This window comes from Lolium rigidum, chromosome 2, assembly GCF_022539505.1.
Source record: "Lolium rigidum isolate FL_2022 chromosome 2, APGP_CSIRO_Lrig_0.1, whole genome shotgun sequence".
NCBI classification, from domain to species: Eukaryota; Viridiplantae; Streptophyta; class Magnoliopsida; order Poales; family Poaceae; genus Lolium; species Lolium rigidum.
This window is the reverse complement of record NC_061509.1, coordinates 161,728,278-161,744,968: the sequence shown is the minus strand read 5'-3', so window position 1 is coordinate 161,744,968 and position 16,691 is coordinate 161,728,278. Positions and strand designations below refer to the sequence as shown.

General features: G+C 42.0%; 1 protein-coding gene across 3 annotated transcripts; it reads left to right on the top strand.

The window, feature by feature from the left end:
- The first annotated feature begins 607 nt into the window (after nucleotides 1-607).
- LOC124692514 (RNA polymerase II C-terminal domain phosphatase-like 1) lies at nucleotides 608-11,057 on the top strand. 3 transcript variants are annotated; one of them, XM_047225905.1, is made up of 17 exons: nucleotides 608-1,318; nucleotides 2,421-2,897; nucleotides 3,227-3,437; nucleotides 3,600-3,757; nucleotides 3,839-3,909; nucleotides 4,047-4,152; nucleotides 4,236-4,322; nucleotides 5,818-6,378; nucleotides 6,468-6,534; nucleotides 7,308-7,438; nucleotides 7,518-7,571; nucleotides 8,024-8,120; nucleotides 8,385-8,590; nucleotides 8,673-8,756; nucleotides 9,229-9,294; nucleotides 9,650-9,723; nucleotides 10,367-11,057. In XM_047225905.1, exons 1-17 carry the CDS (start codon nucleotides 1,040-1,042, stop codon nucleotides 10,470-10,472), a joined length of 2,835 nt encoding a protein of 944 aa, XP_047081861.1. In that variant the 5' UTR covers nucleotides 608-1,039; the 3' UTR covers nucleotides 10,473-11,057. The 3 variants fall into 3 exon arrangements, with proteins under 3 accessions (XP_047081861.1, XP_047081862.1, XP_047081863.1); XM_047225906.1 differs by having other exon boundaries at nucleotides 609-1,318; nucleotides 7,338-7,438; XM_047225907.1 differs by lacking the exon at nucleotides 608-1,318 and having other exon boundaries at nucleotides 2,581-2,691.
- The last annotated feature ends 5,634 nt before the right edge of the window (nucleotides 11,058-16,691 follow it).

Sequence of the window (16,691 nt, the reverse complement as noted above, 5' to 3'; positions counted from 1 at the left end):
GATAGTCACATATGACATGTATATGTTTTAACATCAAATTATCGTGTATTTTATTGGGGAGCACATGTTGTGTGCTCGTATGGTCTCGCACCATAATTTTAGGTCTTCTGCTAAAGTCACCTCGGCGGGCGACGGATCGAGTGGTTTTGTGACAACACTTCCTTTTATGTTATCTCTTGGATGGAAAGCGAGATGCTTAAAAAGCAAAATAAAAAATTGAAGCGCTTCACACATGGTACAAAAGCTTGTGCTTTCCTCGAATTCCCATAGAAAATTTGCACATATAAAACATGGCATGTGTATGTGTAAATTGTTTCTGATTTTTTAAACGTAAAAATGTCATCATCTACTATTACATACAACATGGAGCAAATGCTGGTGGTGGGTGGCTAGGTGCCAAGTTGCCAACCACCATTCCACCAAGATGATCCCATGCCATCTATTTAAAAGCCCAACAGCCACTGTCCACCGCACGAGACGTGACAGCCTCGCACTCTCCCGTCCAGAAAAAAGAAGAAAAAGTAGCGCAAATCCAAAACCAGAACGAAATCCGAGCTAATTACGTGGCGATAACTCCGACCTATACGCGTCCGCTCTCTCTCGTCCTCTCCCCACAACCTACCAAATAAATCCGTCTCCTCTCTCCCCCAATCCGATCACACGACTAGGGTTTCAAGCTTCCCCCTCCTCATCCTCCTCCTCTCCCCACGCGGCCGCCATTGACGCGGCTCCCCCAGATCTGACCAAAAACCACCCCCAAAGCGCCGAATCTGGTCAGAAACGGCGAAGAATTCGGACACAAATCTGTAGTAGCATCATCGTCACTAAGACCACACACGCACGCACGCATATATCCTCCCTGTTTCTGCTAGCAATTTTTTTTTTCTGTTTCGGACGCTTCATATCATAAGAACAGCAGATCCGCAACCGGATCTGCAGATCGAACCAGGCCCTCTGATTTTGGGCACGCCGAACGAACTCTCGACGAATCCACGGGTTCGTTCGAGATCCCGTGTTTGTTGCTTTGTTGGTTTCGAGAATGATGATCAAGTCGATGGTTTATTACGGGAACACCTCCATCGGAGAGGTGGAGGTGTGGCCCAAGGGCGACACGAACTTGGGCGCGGCGGTCTGGGCGCGAGAGATCCGCGTTGACCGCCTTTCCCCGCCCAGCGACCGCTGCCTGCCGCTCGCAGTCATGCACACCGTCGCGCTTGGGGCGCGATGCCTCGTCATGGAGTCCAGGCCGCCCAAGGCCGACGACGAGCCACCGCCGCCACTCGTCGCCATGCACGCTGCTTGCCTCAGGGACAACAAGGTATATATATAAACCATCCCCGACATTAATAACAAAAAAAATAAGAGATACACATTCCGGATCAACCCGAACAGACGGAGGAATCTCTCTAATTTTACATGGAATGTTTTCAAAGGGATCTCTCCCCTAATTTTTACCCAGAAAGTTCAAGGAAACTCCACTTCTATTACATGGAAAGTTCGAAGGAATCTTTTTATAATCTTACTACTACATGGACAAGTTTACCAGGACATAACCTTAGCATTTATTACATGATGAATACAAGCATGTTATTCACCGTGGACTTGTGAATAAGACTCTGGACAAGGATTTTTATTTTGAATGACGTGGACTCATGACTAAGAATGCCACCCTGATATTTGTTCATTGCTGATGCTGACTCCAGGAATCACTTTATATAGATGTTCTCTCGACTTGGACCTGCTTTTAATTCACTTGTATCATCATCACATAATGGGGAATTTGAACTTGGCAGAAAACTTGGGACATACAAGACTGATGGCTTGTGAAATACTAGTGTTGATTTGCCCGATTCTCGTGGACTTGAAGTACTTGGACGTTGCATCATTGCTAGTGTCTACAACCAGTTGATCACTCTAATTGGATTTGAACTTTGATTTGTCGTTTTTCGAACGAGCTTTGATTTGTCATAAACTTACACGGACACACACTAAGCCTAACAAGTTAATTTACCGTTACTTTCGGTTTCAGCTTGATTCTCACTGCAATCAACTTGAAGAGAATCTGTACTAAATGCTGATCTATCTCTTGCACCATATCTACCAATACAAAAATTGATGTTTCAGTTTTGCAATGCATTCAGTTCTGTATTCGGTAATCCACTCTTGTTAGTCTTAACTCCGAGAGCTGTCTTTGTTTGTATATGAATATTTATTATATCCTCGACTTGTCGTCTTAGAGACGCAAGGGTAATTTAAAGCATACTTTTAATTTCACAACTTAGGACCAAAGTTCTCCGTTTAGCAATTCCTTGCACTCTATTTTGCCTAGTTACTTAATTACTTCTGTTTACAACATCCAAAACATTTATGTTTCATCTACTTTCATACTGAAATTGCTCCTTTTATTTGTTTGGGTGCAGACTGCAGTTGTTCCGCTGGGTGAGGAAGAATTGCATTTAGTGGCAATGACATCAAGAAGAAATTTGACGAATCATGCATGTTTCTGGGGCTACAAAGTGCCATTTGGTTTGTACAATTCTTGCTTGACCATGTTGAATCTCCGGTGCCTCGGTATTGTGTTTGATCTTGACGAGACATTGATTGTTGCCAATACCACACGGTCGTTTGAGGACAGAATTGATTCACTTCAAAGAAAGCTGAGTAATGAGACCGATCCACAACGCATAAATGGTATGTTAGCAGAGATCAAGAGGTACCAAGATGATAAGTCTATCCTAAAGCAGTATATAGAAGGTGATCAAGTCTATGATGATGGAAAAATGTATAAAGTGCAACCTGAGATAGTTCCACCTTTGTCTGATAACCATCAATCATTGACACGTCCAGTTATAAGATTACAAGAGAAAAATATTATCTTGACAAGAATAAATCCTGTGGTATGTGATCCATTGCTTGAATTTGCTTTGCATCTTTATTAACATCAATTTTTCATCCTCACATAGATGCATTACAGTCCTTGTTTACAGTATGGTGTTTGTTCAAATTGTTGTTGCACACCAGGCCTCTTGAGAGTTTTGTACTGTTTGGAATGGCATGGATTTGTTTCTGTGTTCCCTCTTTCTCTCGCTAATGTAAAAGTTTATACAATGAATTGGCATGTGTTATATGTTGGCAAAGCAATACAGTCCTGTACTCTATGATCACCTGGTTGATGTGACTGCAAAAAAGGGTCCAGAACTCATAGGCTAAGGAATGTTTTCTGCAGATAAGAGATACCAGTGTTCTTGTTCGGTTAAGGCCAGCATGGGAGGATCTCCGAAGCTACTTGATTGCAAGAGGTCGCAAGCGTTTTGAGGTCTATGTGTGTACAATGGCTGAGAGAGATTACGCTTTAGAAATGTGGAGATTGCTTGATCCGGACTCAAAATTGATTAACTCTGTTCAACTTAGTGACAGAATGGTGTGTGTAAAATCTGGTAAGTGAATTGTCAGATAAAGAGCTTAATACAGTATTAAATTTCGAATGTTTCTGTAATCAGAGGCTGTCGATACAGCTTTGAAGGTTTCATTCTCCTTTACGCACATTAGTTGTTGATTAATTCTGGTTTCATCCTTCTAAGTTCAATCATTATTTCTAGGCTCAAAAAAGTCCTTGCTAAATGTTTTCCACGATGGATCTTGCCATCCTGGAATGGCACTAGTAATTGATGACCGTCTGAAAGTTTGGGATGAGAAAGACCAATCTAGAGTTCACGTCGTTCCTGCTTTCACTCCATATTATGCACCCCAAGCGGAGGTAAGGGTCATAGTAGATCTGTACTTACAAGCTTGCCTTACTTTGTAGTTACTATAATTTCTATCTTTCTTCAACTTACAGGCAAACTGTTCTATCCCAGTTCTGTGTGTTGCCAGAAATGTTGCGTGCAATATTAGGGGCGGCTTCTTCAAGTAAGATTACCATATCTGTTAATATGATTTCAGTATCACTGCCATGGCATTCTCCACTATCGAACTAAGTCTATTCCAGGCTGCCATGTTATACAACAGCAGAGATTCTAACATAGACCTTCATGGTTAATTGACAGAGACTTTGATGAAGGCCTTTTGCCAAGGATTACTAGTGTTTCTTATGAGGATGAAATACATGATATCTCATCAGCCCCAGATGTGAGCAATTATTTGGTTTCAGAGGTGAGTCTGGTAAAACCTGATGCTTACATGCCCTTTTTTCACCTTGCTTACATGCAATTAACAGTTATATTCATGTTCACTAGGACGAGAATGTGGCAGTAGTTAATGGGAGCAGAGATTCACTTACTTTTGATGGTATGGCTGATGCTGAGGTTGAAAGGAGAATGAAGGTTTGCAGTCTTCCTGCCCCAGTCTTGACTTCTTACTTGTTATATGAATTTGCAAAATCATCACAAATTATAAGATCCAGAACCATCGGGTGCACCTACTTAACCCCTATAGACAACAGACATTCTGTTATCCTCCTGAACTTATAACTAACCCCACAGCGGCTTTATAGGTGGTTCTGCTAGCATGGACAATGATGTGTCCAACGTGGTGACCACTGACCACTCAGCAAATTATATGTAATTACGTATAAACCAATTTATGATACACTGGAGTGCATGTGACAGTCCCTTCGTCACATTCTTCATTCTTAGCCAGCTACCAGCTGCTTCCTCCCCCTTCGTCTCCCCAACCAGGGCTCCTGTGCTCGCTCTCTCACAGCAGATCCTGTCTGCGTCTTACCCGCTCTTTTTCTTTCTGCTCCCTCTTGCACTTGCTTCCGGTCATAACAGCTAGTGATAACAACCAACATTTCCATCAGTTGCTAGGATTAAGCAAGTGAAATAATTACGATTTCTCGGACCAAAACAGTAATCATAATCTTTGCTTCTAATTAAGAATACCTGAAAGCGTTGCCAATGCAGTAAGCTTGTCAGATCCCATTGAGGCTAGCTTGCATGAGATTCCATTGCTGCACTAGAGGTCTGGAGCCCTGTATGTATGTTGTGTCGCCAGATGAGTTGCAGCTCAAGTCACTGTGTGGTGCTGCTCCAAATCCAGAGGAGTCAAAGTTTGACCTGTTCTTTAAATTTCATGGAACCATTGGGTCGAAGCAAGTACAAGCAAGACCATCTGGCAAATAATGGAGAAGGGGACTGAATTAGTGTCATTGGGTGCATGGCAAGAAGGAAACCATGTGGGGGAAAATCCTGATAATCTAGGTGTTAATAAAATGTGGTTAGACAGAGAATTACCTGGGGAGAAGGAATTGTGGTTGGAGCCAATTGGAGTAGAAGGCTTACCTGTAGTGTTGAGAAATTTACTCTTACATAATATACAAAATTATTTCTCTAATCCAGAGTGTCAGGTTGATATACCAATAAGAGACATGATCAATATTTTTGCCCGCCGTAACATCTTCATATATTGTAGTGTTACATACTGATACTACATAATATAATGGTGTGTGTTCTTTTTTTGAACTTTAGTTCATCCTGAGGACCTTGCAGGGTCTGAATTCAGTTTATAACAAGATTATGCTCATTGCACGGCTACTTTCTGTATTTCTGGTTCTGTTGCTAAACAGCTAAATTTTAATGCTAAAGTTGTGGCTATAATAATTTTTCAAGGGATTTTGTTCACGAGACATGCAGGGCAATATAATTTCTGCTTGAATTATTTTCGCATGAGCTGCTTGATATTTGATCCAACCATTTTCTACAGAAAATGTGAAATAAAAATAACTGCAAATATCTTTGCTTCTTTCTTTGCAGGTAATTCTGTAATTCTGTTTTGCACTGTTTTTTTTACTTATGTATAAGCTTTAACTATTTTCAGGAAGCATCTGGGACTGGCAGTGCTGTGATTCCAACAGCAGCCAACTTTGTGATGCCAGTAGCCCCTGGTCAACATTTTGCTCCATCTTCAGCAGCGCCATTTGCACAACCACCTGGCATGATGCCTTTGAGTAACAATCAGGTTCTGCTACCTCCATTCAGCCAACCAGTTGCTCAACCAGGTCTCTTAGATCCACTGCAAGGTTCTCCAGGCAGAGAAGAGGGTGAAGTTCCTGAGTCTGAGTTAGATCCTGACACAAGGAGAAGGCTTCTCATATTACAACATGGTCAAGACACAAGGGACACTACACCTCCTCTTCCAGCAGTACCTCCTGTGCAAGTTCCAGTTCCTCCTGTGCAACCTCATGGAAATTGGTTTCCAGCAGAAGATGGCATGAACCCAAATAATCTGAGCAGGGGTTCAGCAGGATTCCCTTCAGAGTCTGATACCATGAACTATGATAAAAAGCAACCACCACATCCGTCTTACTTCCATGGTGGGGATAATAATCCTATATCCTCTGATAGATTTAATTATCAGAACCAGAGGTTTCCCTCTCAGGTTGGTGATTTAAATGGAGTATTTTAATACATGTGTTTGCGAATAAGACGTATCTACACTATGTGGTGACAAATATTTGCTTGATTCAGCAAACACACCCTGAGAATCACCGCGTGCTCCAGAACCATGCACCTCCACGATACAGATCCTTTCCTGGTATGTATGTATGTGCACTACACAATTATCATGTCTTACCATGTTGAACATAGCTTGAGATTTTATATATTATACTCCCTCGGATCCATAAGAAATGTCTTGGTTTTAGTTCAATTTTGAACTGAAACCACGACACTTGTTATGGATCGGACTCATCGGAGGGAGTATCTTTTTGTGTTGTGCATGACCAGCATGGAATTTCCATCTATACTTCTGTCTTTTCAGTCATATAGTGTAGCTACTTAATTACATAATTGAACTCAGTGAACCTTTGGATTAGCATCATATGGATGTAGTAATTACTAGTGGACCCATTCAAGTGCAGCTGGTAGGGCACGAGAAACCCAGCCTTGAAAGGCTAGTTTGGTCAAAGCCTAATAAATGTTGTTCTATTACAAATAGTATATGGTTTGTAATTATTTTTAGCATCAAATATTTTTTTGTTATGCTTCATTAGGCTTTATCGGGCTTATCAATGTAACTTTGGCCTGAGAACACGTGCCTGGTTGTTCTGCAGGTCGATTAGTATCATATACTTGTGCAATTTTTATGGCAAACATGGCCCTAATTTCACGTTCAGAATTTGCAAATGATTTTTCACCCACAATAAGATAAGTCAGTAGACTCTAAAGCTTGCTGCAGTAACCTTGTGTTTAGCGCTTACTTTCTGGCTTGTCATGTTTGGCTGAGTTTGTTGTGCTTTGTTGATTTTGTTAGTAATGAGTTGGTTATTCTTTTGGGATGATTTTTTCTTAACTGATTTTACACTGAAGGAGAAGGGCTAACAACGCATGTTCCATCAGGTCAGAGAAACAACCAGATAGAACCGGGACAAAACTTTGCGCGAAATGTAGGTACCTCCGTTGGCATACTAGAGGAGATCGCACTAAAGTCTGGATCAAAGGTAATTTTGAGTTATCAATATTAATGGTTCTGAATACTTCTTCTGGTAGACTATTCTGAGTTTTTATTTTTGCATTTAGGCGGAGTACAGGTCAGCATTACGTGATACTGCAGAATTACAGTTTTCCATTGAGGTAGGTTTACAACGTTGGTTATGATTGGTATCTACGCATCAAGGTTCTGTTTTCACATTCTAATTAATTGACAAAACAAACTTTGTGTCTTGAGTTCATCAGAATAGTGTAAAGCGGTGTGAATATTTCGACGGTAATCGTCATAGGATTGCAAACGCCTTTAACAAAACATAATGCTCCCTCCGATTCATATTAATTGACTTCAATATGGAAGTATCTAGAACTAAAACGTGTCTAGATACATCCATATTAGTGTCAATTAATATGAACCGGAGGGAGTAATTATTTTGAGAGAGATTAGTAACAGTGACCAACTGCTGGGATTTGCTACTGTATGCACTTCTCATTCACTATCTGAAGGAAATCTGCTTGAGAAATTTTATTATTTTTCTCCATGTAGTGTTCTTAAGATCACCATGTTTTTTTGTCCTTACCTGTCATACTTCTTTCAGGTTTGGATAGTTGGAGAAAAAGTAGGTGAAGGCATTGGTAGTACAAGGAAAGAAGCACAGCGCCAAGCTGCAGAGATATCTTTAAGAAATCTGGCCAGTAAGTTTGTTTTGTGCTGCATATTTGCACTAAACTCTCCAGTTTTGTTCTCATGGTTATTATGAGTATGTTATGGCAACCAAGAGTTTCATTTTAAATTTGGATTACTCATGTTTACTCCAGGCATATATGTTCTTCTCGTTTTAGCACCATCTAATATCTTGGGACTCTCTCACTGTGGACATATAACAAGTTACACCTGTTGCCACCCTGTGGTGCTGGTTAGTTTGGTTCTCATATTTGCACGTTTAAATTTACTTGCAGATAAGTACCTGTTTTCTGACCCAAATAAGATGAGTGATATGAACGAAGATGGTTTTGGTAGCAATCCAAACCTTTTTGGATACTCTGAAAATAGTAGGAATGATATATTGCCAATTGCAAGTACTTCGGAGGAATCCCGATATATGAAAATGGGAGAAAATAATTCTCGAAAAACAGGAGGTTCTGTTGCCGCTCTTAAGGAACTTGTAAGTACCTTCTTTGGTTATTAGTTGTTTGACTCTGCTCATTAAACTGGTAGTGTATAACATGTGTGGAAACATATTGCAGTGCACGGTTGAGGGATATAATTTAGTTTTTCAAGCTCGGCCAAGTCCTTCAGATGGTTCAGTAGGCAAGGAAACTTATGCTCAGGTCAGTTATGAGCTTCATTTCTTTGAGGTGTTTATCCTGATATCTGCAGTACTGACAATGTGTACACATTGTCAGTATAAAGTTAAACACGATGCCGTGACGTTATTTCATGGAGTGAATGTGTGGTATCTGGTACACCCTGATGTATCTATGATATAGCACTATTTGTGTGGGTCTTGCAGTATACAGTTCTTTGTTGTCGACCGGTAATGTTGTCTGGGGTGTTTGCTTACAGTTATAGAGCCGATCTTATAGAAAATGTGCTGACATTCACATGATTGGAGTCAAATATTGCTCATTAATTTTATATGATTGGCTACAGTAAGACTTGGACATTGTAGTAAGTGGTGTCGTTTGGTGATGACATGAATGCTTGTTGCACAGCTTTCTTGGTTAATTGTATATATTGGTTTCTGAGCAAACAACATGAACTTGTGCAGCATACTTAACAGCTTGACCTTTGGATTTTCAGGTAGAAGTTGGCGGGCAAACTCTTGGCAAAGGAGTTGGACTAACATGGGAAGAAGCTAAGCTTCAGGTTATACAGCTCACAGCGGAGCATTTTTTTTCCGGTTACATCAGTTTAGAATATATAACTGTACTTACTTTCACACTTATATTCTTATCCCAAAACAAACTGTATTTTAGTGCTTAGATGTTGTTTCAACTGTTCGACACTTGCTTTTGCTAGCAAAGTGTGGGGAAGTGAATTTTTAATATACCTAAGAATATGAGCTGAGATATTATCTTCTTTCGCATTTGAAGTGTGCCTACTGAAGTTCTTGCATAAATGCATTTCTTAAGCAATGGAAAGTTCATCTAGTTTGGCTTGGTTCGCTTACATACATGCTCTATATCTGATTTTAAATTCTTGCATGATTGCCATTTTGTAGGCCGCTGATGAGGCTCTTGGAACTTTGAGATCCATGCTTGGTCAATTTGCTCATAAACGGTCTGGTTCTCCAAGGTGATTGTCTGTGTACCTATTGCATCTCTATGTATCTCCAACTGTTTGGTTGTCAAAAGGAAAAGTACCTTTGCTTTTGACATACATAGTTAATTAATCGTTATGATGTCACATGGACCTGGTGGTTGCTTTGATTTTCTAGTTCATGAACTTCAGTTTTGCTAATTAGAAGCTGTATCTGTGTTATCCTCATTTTATTAGAATTTGTTGCCGCTGAAGTACTATGCAAATACTCCCTCCAATCCCAAAATAATTGCCGCAGATTTATCTAGATTCGCATGTATCTAGATGCATTTTTATTGTGTACAATCTAGACAAATCTGTGACACTTATTTTGGAACGAAGGAAGTAGTAAGTATGTAACAAAGTTTTGGTCTAGTTCCTGAATTAAGTGCTGTGTCAGTACATAACTGTGCTCAGTACTGGGCCTAGAGAATATTGAGGAAAGATCTTTTTTAGTTTAACTTACTCATAGATGTAAGCAGGACATCCTCCAATCGCTGTTCTGACACGGTGATTGTTGATAGAAGTAGTTTTTGCAGCTTTCCTGATTAAATGTTGTTACATTTTCTTTCATAGTTTAGTTCGTCTATGCATTATGTATTCTTTTTTGGTATACTGAATTGTGTTACTGTTTCTACAGATCATTGGCACCCAATTTCAGTAAGCGCTTCAAGCCAGATTTCCCAAGGCCAGCGCAAAGGCCTCCTTATGGTAGATATTCCAGGATAGAAGGCCACGTTCCTTGAGCGTGCAGTCAGTGAAACAAATGTGTGTTGACATGGTAGATGTTCCAGGATCAAAGACCATTTTCTTTGAGCAGAGTTTCGAGCACAGAAACGATGTATCTGGACACCAGGGCTATGAGTTAGAGGTTCCGCAAAGCAAAAGTTGCCATCTGGTGGACTCCCAAGGCTCTCCTCGCAAGCTACTGGCAGACAAATTGTTTCCTAAGCACCAACAAATTGTGAGCCAATTTCAAGACTTCATGCAGATGCTTTGGTTACCATCTCACCAACTCCGATTGGTGTTTAAGCTTAAACCTGTGATGGTAATGCGAGCCCCGTGGAAGAAGAGCACTGCTTGCTTAGGTTCAGGTGTATGTTGTACAAGGTTGTAGGTAGCCAGTTTTGATGAGCGCAGTAGTATTTAGGCGGTTAGTGGTGGGCATGATATCAAAAGCAAGTGAGATATCTGCTAGGTTGCCAGTTTGTCTGTCTGTGTAGTCATCTTTCTATTTTGTAGTGTTATATTTATCTCTTTAACAAAAATCTTCATGGGTGGCATGCAGTGCCCCAAGAAAACTGGAATAAAAGTTGCTTACATTTTGAGAATTAACGTCTAATAATCATTTGTCATAGTTTATCAGTCGTTACAAGCGAGCCACTCCAGGTTGAATGAAATACCCAAATTGCGGCTACCAAAATCATTTATGGGTAGATTGCTTGATCGACATCTGGTAAATGTAACTGGAATCACAACAGCAGGACAGTTCCTCAAGCTGAAAAAAGAATATACTTACAGCCTTGCAGGTAACATAATGAAAACCTACACAAATGACCATGTGAACTAGAATGTGATTTTGTTTTTTTGCCTTTCTGAAGCTGGTGATTATGTAATATAACATGTTAGCCAAAGTCACCATGTGCCCCAATATGCTTTCGAATCTCGAAGTATATGATGTTACCTTATCACACAACCGGTGGTTATAAGAGCAATTAGAAGATATGAAGTCAGAATAATTTACAACCCCTAACCAAAAGAGGAACATAATCAACCATATGATTTACAATGCAGGAAATAGTTTAATCTACATGGCACCTTGACTAAACATGATAATAGTAGCTTATCCCTGCACTGTAACTACATAAGCTGAAACATATAGATGTTGACTGCTTCACCAGAGGGTAAATATTTTGTAGACGCTTCTATGATTCTACGTCAGCTACAACTCATGTCTATTTAAAGATATTGATGCAACGCTAAAAGGAGTTGACGTATTTTGATATCAGGGATGACCGATGTCAAAGTATGCAATCCGGCCTACGAGGCAAGTGGAACGAAGCAATAAGATGGATAGAAGCGAGTCATATAACACGAAGGGGCTCAATTGGCCGTTTACCAAGACGGCTATGGTCCTCCTAGCATCCACATTGATCCATTGAAGAATGACCAGTCTTCCCTGACATGGTGATCAGGCCACACGAAAAAAGGATCAACAAAAGAGCCAATGGCAACAACCGGTGTAGAAAATCACCGAGCAAGACATGGAGACGCGCAAAGGCCTGACACCATCAAACCTGCGACGCCTCCCTCGCCCAAGGTCTGGAGGCTATTTTCGCACAGGACATACAACATATCACCCACCTCTCAAACACGCCGACTAACATGAAGCAGAAGGAGTGAAACCTCGATGGCGACGACTGCTCGCTGGTCACTCATGGCACCATAGTTTAGCATCCAAATGCATAATTGGCTCAGGATCTTATACATTCAACGGATCTTATACATTCAACAGAGCAAACCCTTTTTTTACAACAACCAAAAGCAACTAAATATCAGAAGCACACAATCCATAAATGAAAAGACACATCCCATAAAATAAAAGAGAGGAATCATATAGAACAAACCCAAGCCGCAAAAATAATGAAAGAGATGCATAAATAGCCAAGTGCAATGCGGAAAACAAACTCCACATAAGGTTTGGGGTCTATGCCTTATCGGGACCATCCAACCTTGCTTTTAGGATCAGTGCATTGACTTACACACAATGCAAAAAGCCCACTCAATTACAACTATTTCTAATATGTTGGTCCCTTGCTATTTTGCATAGTATAACCCATGTTCTAGTTTATCACACTTTGCACCTGCTGATTCACCGTTCCACAGTACATTTACAATGATGGTAATATAAAGAAAGCGTCCATTCTAAATCGTGGACCATTATAATCAGAAACCAAAAGTTAAGGAACAAAACAATTAAGATATGGGAGGGGAATCAAATGGAATGGAGTCAACAACCTCACAAACCGTTTGTGGAATAGAACGGAGTCTAATTATTATAGAAGCTCCGATATAATTAATGTTTTTTCTCTTTACTATGTGACATTCAAATTTCTTTTCAGGAATCTAAATCACATCAGTACGCTTGGACCAAAAATCTCTTCAAGAATATATCAAAAGAAACAACGAAACCAAAGATATGGAGGATGCATGTTGGAGCATCGGGGTTGACCGTAAAACTGCATCACCTGAGAGAGAGGAAGAAGCATCAGCCTCACACATGAGAAAAATAAATAAATCAAGAAACATCTCATATTCTCGGACGTGCGGATATAGCAACCTGCAGGTCGTGTCATCGCGTGCATGCTGAAGTGCCGAAGAAGAGGAGTTAGACACCAAAGTTGTTGCATCTAGCAACCTCTGTTGACTCGTACTGTGGCCATGCGTGGGGGCGTCTGAGAAATACGGACCCGGCTCGCGCGTGGCTCTCGCATGGATGGGAGCGACATTGGGTGCGCATTGATGGGGATGGATTCATTCCCTGTAGGGCGGTCATAGATAGGAACATGCGAGGAGTACTTTTGTATGACGCTGAGTGCTGGGCTTTGTCGCGCCGCAGTAGCCCAAGGTGAGGTGCTTCTTCTCTGGACTCTTTGGTCCAAAGGGTGCAAATGAGCAAACGGGAGTGGTGTTTTGGAACATGGGAGCATATGCTCCCTCTATTTTGAAATATTTTGAAATGCATCTTACACATATTTTAAATTTCAAAAAAATTGAAACCAAAAATTCGCACGTAAATCTTCTCGTGCTACACACTTACAAAGTTGTTTCATAAAAAATCGACTTATCATCTGACGTGTGTAAAAAAGACAAAACTCAGTGCTAAAAATAATGCTTTTCACAAGATAAGTTTTATCTTTTTTATATAGACCACAAAAAATATTGGTTTTTCGTGAAACTTGATGAACAAACATATATTATTAAGATGTACATGTAAAAAATTTTGTTAAATTTTTTCGACATTTCGAAATATGATTTTTTGGTAGAGGGTGCATACGCACTCGGGAGCCGAATTGAATTTTCGGCAAATGAGGATAAGGAAAGAATCACGGCAAGTAATGGAAGTGGGGCTCGCACATTAGATATGCTTCCACCGTACCGAAGCTAGGAACACGCATCGACCAATGACTAAGCAGATAAAAAGCTTATCTACAGTATCTAAGTCGTTGTAGGGTAAATGTAAAGACATTATATAGCGTATAATGAGACCCTTGCAATTTGTCTTGTACACAGGTAATCCTTGCCTTTCATTTCATGGACGAACTATTGATATGATGTGCAAAAATCTGATATCGTGTACTCTCTTGCAGCTGGTATTGTATTAGGATTCCAAAAATATATCTGTCTTATTTACTGTAGCTGACTTCTAGCATAGCAAGCATCGCTAATATTCTCTTGACCACGTAAAAAAAGGGAATCCCAATATCCTACAGATCTCAGCACACCGACCAGCGACTGAAACCTAAAAAGGCTCACACGCGTCACTTCAGGAGCGCGTCGCCGTCGAAAGATGCACACGTGTTATGCCCATGTTGTGAAAGAAGAATCCAGATGAGCCAGCGCATGCATGTTCTGAAGTACTTGTATAACAATGTCCACTAAATGTCTAAATCCTCAGTACGTTCGCCCACCTCACCAGTTAGGCAGTCATCACCACCTCCCCTCACGACCGCAGCAACACTACTATCCACCGCCCAGGCCAGCGACCGATCCCATGGAGCAACTTCAGGCTGACAAGATGAAGCAAGCCGGCCGCAAAGCCGGCGCCGATGAGCGGAGCGACGAGCGCCAGGAGCCTTCTTCCCTGAACCCGACGGCTGCGCGGCTGGTCCGGGAGTCCATCGTCTCCAAGAAGCCAGCGGAGGGCGATCAGAAGCAGATTGCGGATGACTCGTCGGACATCCTTGCCTTCGCACGCACCGTCGACCGGGTGGATTCCAGCCTCGAGTGACCTTTTTTAGTAGCTTTGTTTAGTTTGTGCTTACCGAAGCTCTTGCTTGTGTGCCGTAATAAAATGCTTGACAGTTTCTTTCGCCTCTTTCAACAGCGCGCTTGTTCGCGTCCTTTTCTATGGCACCGATCCGGGCATTCGCACTGAGATGGTCAACTGCGTATGCGCTGCGTTTTGCAGCGCGCTTGTCAGCGTCAAAAGTGCTACTTCCGCTGTTTTTTTTTTTGACAAAATGGAGGCGAAGCCCTGCATTGAGCATATGGCTTTTATTTTGTTTTATTTAACAAAAAAAATGTTAAGAACATACATCACGAAGCAACGATTCAAGGTTTATAAATTCGATAATCAGTGAAGCAACATGCCGCCAAGACCTCTCGCACTAAAACCACAAACAGGCAAACAGCGCCTCACCAGTCACCACACCAGCTAATAACCGAGTACATCCGTGAGCCACCCTATGACGAAAATAGGAGTGTACAGTGTACGAGCGTCTTGTGCCTTGTTTTAGAAGTTGTCACCACCATCAATGGCGGATCCATCTTCAGGGCAGTCTCTGGCCTCGACGCTGCCATGGCACCGGACAACGCTTCTACTCTGCGTGAATCCATCACATTGTCTGTATCACAGATTCACAGAGACCCTACAACACAATGCCACCGAGACTCGACATCAACGCAGTGAATACACACCGCTCCACCTCGAGACATTGCACTACGGGAAAACACTACGTTGCCGTGTTGCCGTGCGACCAATCGCACAACAAAGGGGCCTATTTGCACGGTAAAGCCTTTGTCGTGCGTAGCCGCACGGCAACGACTGGTCGGCAAAGAAACAGACGGTAAAGGATCCTTTGCCGAGCGCTTCGCGAGTTCTGCACGGCAAAGCCTTTGCCGTGCGTTGCGGTCTATGCCGTGCGCACTTTGCTTTGTCGTGCGGGCGAACTCTGCCGTGTGTCGAGTTCGTTGCCGTGAGCCCGAACTTCGCCGTGCGCCAGTACTTTGCCGTGCCTCTATGTCTTTGCCGTCCACCGGAGCACCGGAACCCCACCAAATCTTGCATGTGGACCTATGCTATATGTGAAAGTGTGGTGCAAGGTGTAATGGTGCAAAAGTAGCTCCCCTAACCCTAAACTCTATCCCTAACCCTACACCTAACCCTAACCAGTAGATCAGGCACACCCTCGATCGTGTGATAATGGCTCTAGCTGCGGGTATATATGTGCCAAAGGGTCCCAATCTTGTTTCTCCATGTGTATATGTCCTAAACAAACCTAAAAGAATGAAAAATTACATTGCTGCACCCTCGCACAGAGAAATCTAGGGGGTAGACACGCCGGGGCACACATTTTTTGGTGGGATGAGGGGGAGAACGACCGCCGGAGCACCGGAACCCCACCAAATCTTGCATGTGGACCTATGATATGTGTGAAAGTGTGGTTCAAGGTGTAATGGTGCAAAAGTAGATCCCCTAAACCCTAAACCCTAAACTGGGGAGGCTTCGAGCCCTAAACCCCTCTAAACACCTAAACCACGACACCGGAGCTGCAAAACCATGCATCATAAACCCTAACCCTAACCCTAAACCCTAAACCTATACCTAACCATAAATACTTACCTTTAATCTAAAACCTAGCCCTAAACCTACACCTAACCCTAACCAGTAGATCAAGCACACCCTCGATCGTGTGATAATGGCTCTAGCTGCGGGTATATGTGCCAAAGGGTCCCAATCTTGGTTCTCCATGTGTATATGTCCTAAACAAACCTAAAAGAATGAAAAGGTACATTGGTGCACCCTCGCGCGGAGAAATCTAGGGGGTAGTCCCACCGGGGCACACATTCCGCTGTTTTGGGGGGGGGGGAGGAGGGGGAGAACGGCCGCCGGAGCACCGGAACCCCACCAAATCTTGCATGTGGACATATGATATGTTTGAAAGTGTGTTTCAAGGTGTAAT